At 42.8% G+C, this 7,918-nt stretch overlaps 1 protein-coding gene across 1 annotated transcript in view; it reads right to left on the bottom strand.

Moving 5' to 3' along the window:
- Positions 1–241: 241 nt before the first annotated feature.
- Positions 242–7,918, bottom strand: part of vgll4l (vestigial like 4 like) — a 12,378-nt gene continuing 4,701 nt past the window's right edge. The window contains exons 3-6 of the mRNA XM_062051133.1: positions 5,023–5,146; positions 4,711–4,948; positions 963–1,044; positions 242–879 (exon numbers count right to left, since the gene is read on the bottom strand). Of these exons, the coding sequence (XP_061907117.1) occupies positions 590–879; positions 963–1,044; positions 4,711–4,948; positions 5,023–5,146 (734 nt within the window). The 3' untranslated portion in view covers positions 242–589. The remainder of the gene's footprint in view (positions 880–962; positions 1,045–4,710; positions 4,949–5,022; positions 5,147–7,918) is intronic.

The raw sequence follows: 7,918 nt of genomic DNA, 5'->3' as shown, positions 1-7,918 counted from the left end.
GCATGATTAGATAATAACGTTTAAAAGATACACATTTTTCCCTGCCAAAATTGAAATAATTATTTGTATTTAGAAAATTTTTTTTTTTTTATTAACACACACTTTTCCCAGGCTTTCGCGGGCCACATCTGGCCCACGAGCCTTTAGTTTGACACCTTAATGTAACTTGATTAAACAAATAAACCATATATTTACAAGATATTCATTGTTTTATTTTGTTATGCGAGTCCCCGTAGAAATAAAGAATCGCATCGTTTTACATGTTTATTTCTCTCCAAACTTTTCAAAACCTTTCAAGGCCTTTGCAATAATGTACATCAAATATAGGCCTGCCAGGTAAACCATAAAGGACATTAATATAAATACCATACAATGAAATGCCAGAGGGAAATGTGAAGGAATATTTGGCCACTTCTTCAATTCTACCAGCATCTAATTTCGATATCTGTAAGCTGAAGAAAGAAATGTAACAAGACAAGATGATCCCAGTTGATGCTACAATTGTCTGCATCTGTGAAGACACACAGCGGGCCAATTGGACATCACCCCTAGAAAGTCTTTATTTGCCCAACAAGTGAAATGAGGAAAGTCAATGGCTGGAGGTCGGCGACGGGTTGCTTGTGGCTTCTTGATGGGATGGATGTGGGCTTGGCCTAAAGGCCGGGGAGTGAGTAGTGCTCGGACTGCTGGGGGGTGTGGATGAGCAGGAGGAAGACTTGGACTTAATCTGCAGCCACTTATCTCCCAAGGCCTTGGCGAAGTGGTCATCGACCGACACGCTGATGGAGAGCTGCTGGGCGTGAGCCTTCTGGTAATTTGCTCCCAGGCTCCTCTGGAAATGTTCCTCCACCACATGATCGTAGTTGCATTTGGAGATCACTGGCACAGAAAAGACAGCGATGATTTTAAGCATAAGAAGGCGTAAGAGGCGCGCTTTTTGCTTTGAAAAGTGCGAGACGCACCTGGTGACTCGCTCTGGTGGACTTCAGATCTGCAGGCCGGGTTCCTCAGCGAGGACGCACACGTGATCACGGAAGGACGCATCTGAAATAATCCATAGAATATATCCATGTCATGCATAACATTGATTGGCTTGAAATGGAGTTACTTTCTGATAAAATAGCAATCTACGGAACCCCTAAAGGGACATGGGGGTATTTTTATTTTTTTATAAAATTTTTTTTAATTTTTTAAATTTTTTTAGACATGTATCTCGTGCACACAAGAAACTATCTTGTGCGCAAGAGAAACTTTTTATAAAGTTAAAAAAGATAAAATAAATAATAATAATTATTATTTTTATTTTTTTTTGACATGTATATCATGCGCACGACAAAGTTTCTCGTGCGCACGAGATAGTTTCTCGTGCGCACGACATACATGTCTAAAAAAACAAAATAATAATAATAATGATTTTTTATATCTTTTTTTAGAACTTTAGAAAAAGTTTCTCGTGCGCACGAGAAACTTTCTTGTGCGCACGACATACATGTCTAAAAAATAAAATAATAATAATTATTATTTTTTATATATTTTTTTTATAACTTTAGAAAACGTTTCTCGTGCGCACGAGAAACTTTCTCGTGCGCACGACATACATGTCTAAAAAAACAAAATAATAATAATAATGATTTTTTATATCTTTTTTTAGAACTTTAGAAAAAGTTTCTCGTGCGCACGAGAAACTTTCTTGTGCGCACGACATACATGTCTAAAAAAATAAAATAATAATAATTATTATTTTTTATATATTTTTTTTATAAATTTAGAAAAAGGTTCTCGTGCGCACGAGAAACGATCTTGTGCGCACGAGATACATGTCTAAAAAAAAAAATTTAAAAAAATAAAATTATACAAAAAAAAAATTCCCCATGTCCCTTTAGGGGCTCCGTAGCAATCAATCACATAGATGTATTATTTCATCATCATCATCATCATCATTTATTTGTATTTCTTTCATGAAAATGCATATATATACAAGCCATGTACAGTTCACACTTTCATTGTTTTGTGTTTCTTATACATTTCCATGATCAGAAAGGAGCATGTGGAAGAATAATATTCTTATATTTATCCGCCCCCTTTTTTAAAACCCATTATTTTAGATGACTTTATAACTGTTCCCTCCACCAACACCCGAACTCCAACATACTTTTTAATTTCCGTTTAAGCATTTTCACAATGACACGTCCAATCAAAATCAAAAATCAGTGTGATATAATTCCAGTTGTCTCTTTTTGTAACTGTTTTTAAATTCAAAAAATATTCTTGCATTTTTTTAAGTCTTTCTTTAGAGAATTCCACGCAGACAAGCACATTTGTTTCAAAATTGTTCGCACTCTTGGATGTTTAAAGTCATACGGCCTTCTGTGATTCTCATCTTTAGACGTGAACACGAATAACTTTTGTAAGTCCTTCGGAAGAACTTTATTTCTAGCTTTGAACATCACTAATAAAGTGTGCAATTCTACAATGTCTTTTAGTTTGAATAATCCTGACCTAATGAGAAGAGGATTTGAGTGGTCTCTATATCCTACTTTGAAAATAATACGAATTGCTCTTTTCTGTAAAAGAAATAAAGGCATTATGTTGCTGTGATAAGCATTTCCCCATATTTCTGCACAATAATTGAAATAAGGTACAATACTTGAATAATATTACATTCCCATTGTGTTGTACGGGAAACTGCATTTAACCTTGTTCAAAATAAATACGCTTTTAGATACCTTATTTTTAACATGCAATATATGAGCTTTCCATGTCAACTTTTCATCTAGGATGACCCCAAGAAATCTGATTTCAGACACCTTCTCAATTTTCACATTGTTTATGGATCAACTAACTTCTACCTTTCTTTTATTACTGAATACCATAAATTTAGTGTTTATTTATTATTTGGATATGATATATTACTTCTTTTGTTTTTTTTGTTCGGTTTGTACTTAATGAAGTTTTGCACTTGTTGTGTTTTTTTGTGTGTTTTTTTGTTTGTTTTCGTTATATTTGGATGTCATTGTTGGTTTATATGATATCATTAAGTAAGACTACGTATTATGTTGAAGGGGGCAGGAAAATATACGATTTTTCTTCATCCTGCTCCTTCTCAGGCATTGGTGTGTAAATGTATAATTGAATAATTGTGGTATAATTGTCTATCGATCAAAGATGCACATCAATGAAGGAGATAAATACAAATGAAATGAAATGAAATGATGGAGCTAAAAAAGCTATTCAAACATCAGAAATTATAATCAGAGTGTTATGATCCATTACCCGGATCATGTTCTGTTCTGTTAGTTTGACTACCTCAGTTCTGTTTTCAGCACCCCTGGGTTTGAGTTTCAGTTGCCATGACTGCAGATTAGTTTCACCTGCCTCTGATTAGTGCTCGGGACGCTCACCTGTTCCTGGGCACTAATCAGAGAGCCACTTATACCTGTTTTTCGCCGCAATCAGTCTGGCTTCCTTGTTTGCACTACGCAACAGTGACGAGGTCTTCTATTTTGCTTCCGTGCAACCCGCTACGTTAAGTATTTTCTACGATCTTTGATTCCTGTTCCTGCGCTAAGCTTCGCCGTAGCTCCCACGCTATCGGCACGCTTTTCGGTCTTTTTCGCATCCGAAGTAATCCATAGAATATGTCCATGTAATGCATAACATTGATTGGCTTGAAATGGAATTACTTTCTAATAAAATAGCAATCAATCACGTAGATGTATTATTTGGATACGAAGTTTGTGTTTCAGTTGCCATGACTGCAGATTAGTTTCACCTGCCTCTGATTAGTGTTCAGGACGCTCACCTGCTCCTGGGCACTAATCGGAGAGCTATTTATTTCTGTTTTTCGCCACAATCAGTCTGGCTTCCTTGTTTGCACTACGCAACAGTGACAACGTTTTGTATTTGCTTCCATACAAACCGTTAAGTATTTTCTACGATCTTTGATTCCTGTTCCTGTGCTAAGCTTCACCGTAGCTCCCACGCTATCGGCACGCTTTGCGGTCTGTTTTTTTTTTTTTTTTGTCAGAAAGAAATACAATCATGTGGGCTTACGGACGGTATCCCTGCAGACTGTATTGATCTATATTGATATATAATGTATATATTGTGTTTTTTATGTTGATTTAATAAATATAAATACAAATTTATATTAAATTTTTTTATTTATTTTTTAATTTTTTAAATTAAATCAGTCCACGCTGCCCGGTGGTTGGGGGCCACTGGCTTAAGGCACACGGTCAGGTCCGGAGGGACGATTGTAGGGTTAAGAAAGCTTTCCTTGAAATGATGGGGATTGCTAAAATTGGATGCCATGCGTTATTGTTAACAATCTGCTTATTTTTCTTCTGCATTTTGGCTCCAGCGAAGAGTGTATGTCCTAAATATGATGTGAAAACTGGTTTATGCCACCATGCTCAGCCTGGCATGGTGGCATAAACAGGTCAAAGAGGGAGCAGTCTGTTTGGTCTTGTTGATGACATTCCTTCCCTTGCTGAAATTTTCTTCACCAATCTTGCTGGATTGCATAGCTGGGACAAGCCGGGACCTGCTTGTGTACAGCTGGGTGGACTACAACCACAGTGACGAGTAGCCCGGAGCTACAGTGACTCGACAAAGAAACAAAATGTACCAAGGCTTGCCATCCTTACAGCCTTCATGGCTTTGATCTTGGTGAAATTTAATAGCTTTCTTTTATTTTTCAGAACTTACCTGGATCTGACTGGTGCAGGGTGTGTTTTTAGTCTTGTCCTCTGCGCTCTCAGAATCCTTTCTTGGCTTCTTGATGAGGGCAAGAGGTTCATCCATGACGGGGGCGTAGTACGCATAAGGACTGGTGGGACTGGGTGACGGGCTCCAAGTCGACGTTGGACTCTGAGGGCTAATTAACGCCGCCGGTGCCAATCTCTGGGCGGCTTTGCCATTGCTTCTGCTCAGCACCCGCTCCCGCCTGATAGAAACAAATTAAATACAATTTTCCATTATTGTGAGGAACGTTCAAATAAATCCATCTATGACACCAACCTTTCCTCCAGCGTTAGGCATCTTTCATGGCTGCGCTTGCGTTTGATGGGATAGACTGCCGGGGTTCGAGCCCGCTCATTCGTCATATGCCTGTATCGGTCTTCACTTCTCAGGTGAGGCTGACCTGAAAAGGAGGGAAATAGTACAATAAAGCAGTGTTTTTCAACCATTTTTGAGCCAAGGCACATTTTTTGCGTTGAAAAAATCCGGAGGCACACCACCGGCAGAAATCATTAGAAAACGAAACTCAGTTGACAGTAAAAAGTCGTCGTCGCAATTGTTGGATATGACTTTAAACCATAACCAAGCATGCATCAATATAGCTCTTGTCTCAAAGTAGGTGTACTGTCACCACCTGTCACATCACGCCGTGACTTATTTTGAGTTTTCTGCTGTTTTCCTGTGTGTAGTGTTTTAGTTCTTGTCTTGCGCTCCTATTTTGGTGGCTTTTTCTCTATTTTTGGTATTTTCCTGTAGCAGTTTCATGTCTTCCTTTGAGCGATATTTCAACAATTAACAATCAAAAATAATTTCAGTTGTTTTTATCCTTCTTTGTGGGGACATTGTTGATTGTCATGTCATGTTCGGATGTACATTGTGGACGCCGTCTTTGCTACAAAGTAAGTCTTTGCTGTAGTCCAGCATTTCATTTTTGTTTAATTTGTAGCCAGTTCAGTTTTAGTTTCATTCTGTATAGCCTTCCCTAAGCTTCAATACCTTTTCTTAGGGACACTCACCTTTTGTTTATTTTTGGTTTAAGTGTCAGACACCTTTTTACCTGCACACTGTCGTCTGCATATTGTGTTCCTGACATCGACAAAGCAATTAGCTACTTGCTGCCAGCTGCTGATATGGAGAGTGTAACATGGTTACTCTGCCGATGTCACGACTGGGTTCTTGGGTTTTGCTTCTCCGGAAGGCAAAGGAAAATTGGCGCGGGCAACGCGTGAATTTAAATACATGATTTATTGTTTAACACTAATAAATTACAACAAAAAGGAAGCAAACAAATGGCGCACACAAAGGCGGAAATACAACTTGACTAAGAAACAAAAGACATGCACGTGGGCACAAAAACTATGAACAAAGAAACAACAACACTAACTGTGGTCTTAATAAACAAAACTTACTTGGCATGAAAAAACATGAAAAAGAGCAGCATGGATCATCAGAGTGTAAATGTGTGAGGACGCCAGGACGAACAACAGAAACAGACAGATTTAAATAGTGACGTGATTAGTGAAAACAGGTGCGTGACTCGAAACGTGAAACAGGTGTGTGACAAGACAAGTGAAAACTAATGGGTGACCATGAAAACCAAACCAAACAAGGAAGTGCAACCAGGAACTAAAAAAAGAGCCCAAAACCCAAGCAAAACAAAAACATGATTAACACAGACATGACAGAGCCCCCCCCTTACGGACAGATCCCAGATGTCCCAACACAAAAAAATGAACAAGAGTCATGGGGGAGCGGGAGGGGGACATGGCGGTGGGTCGCCAGGCCAAGTGGCCCCGAATCCACCGAGGCATAGTCATGTGGCGGCGGCGAGTGGAACGCCGCCGCCACAGGCGAGGTGGGCGACCCGGGAAGGGCCACATCCGTGGCAGACGATGACGTGGGCGCACTTGGCGTGGCGGACGACCAGGCAGCGGCCATATCCGTGGCCGACGAGAAGACAGGTGCGGCGGCGTCGTCATGGCAGGCGTAGAAGCAGCAGATGAAGCAGGCGGCGAAGCTTGGCGTGGCGAAGCTTGTCGTGGCCATGGTTGGTCTTGGCATGGTTGGTCTTGGCATGGTTGGTCTTGGCATGGTTGGTCTTGGACTTGGTCTTGGACTCGGCATGGTTGTTCTTGGACTTGGTCTTGGAATTGGCATGGTTGGTCTTGGACTTGGTCTTGGCATGGTTGGTCTTGGCATGGGTCTTGGCATGGGTCTTGGCATGGGTCTTGGCATGGGGGGTCTTGGACTTGGCATGGGGGGTCTTGGACTTGGTCTTGGCATGGGGGGTCTTGGCATGGGGGGTCTTGGTCTTGGCATGGTGTGTATTGGTTTTGGCGTGGAGCTGCGACTGGCGGCACTTGGCGTCGTGGAGCTGCGACTGGCGGCACTGGACGTCGTGGAGCTGCGACTGGCGGCACTGGGCGTCGTGGAGCTGCGACTGGCGGCACTGGGCGTCGTGGAGCTGCGACTGGCGGCACTGGGCGTCGTGGAGCTGCGACTGGCGGCACTGGGCGTCGTGGAGCTGCGACTGGCGGCACTGGGCGTCGTGGAGCTGCGACTGGCGGCACTAGGCGTCGTGGAGCTGCGACTGGCGGCACTTGGCGTCGTGAAGCTGCGACTGGCGGCACTTGGCGTCGTGAAGCTGCGACTGGTGGCACTTGGCGTCGTGAAGCTGCGACTGGCGGCGCTTGGCGTTGTGAAGCTGCGACTGGCGGCGCTTGGCATGGAGCAGGTACTGGTGGCGCTTGGCGTGGAGCAGGTACTGGTGGCGCTTGGCGTGGAGCAGGTACTGGTGGCGCTTGGCGTGGTGGGGCTTGGCGTGGAGCTGGGCGTGGAGCAGGTGGATCTTGGCATGGTCAAAAAACTGGTGGTGGCGGCCGTGCTGGTGGCTGTGGCTTGGCAGGTCGAAAGACAGGTGGTGGTGGCCGAGCTGGAGGCTGTGGCTTGGCATGGCGATGCTGACCCACCCCACCTGAACAATTCCCAGCCCTAGCCCCCCCCTCAAGGAGCGGATCCCAGACGCGCTCCCCGCGGTCTGGAACCGTCTTTTGGGGTGGGTGGAGGGAGGTCAGGAGGGGGGCAGAATCCTCCCCTCTAAATTGTCCAAAATGTCCTTTTTTTTCTACATGTGATTGAGTGGGTGAAAAAAAAGAAACCTGTTGTGACATGGGCG

This window comes from Entelurus aequoreus, linkage group LG06 (genome assembly GCF_033978785.1).
Source record: "Entelurus aequoreus isolate RoL-2023_Sb linkage group LG06, RoL_Eaeq_v1.1, whole genome shotgun sequence".
Taxonomy (NCBI): Eukaryota; Metazoa; Chordata; class Actinopteri; order Syngnathiformes; family Syngnathidae; genus Entelurus; species Entelurus aequoreus.
This window is presented reverse-complemented; position numbering and strand designations above follow the sequence as displayed.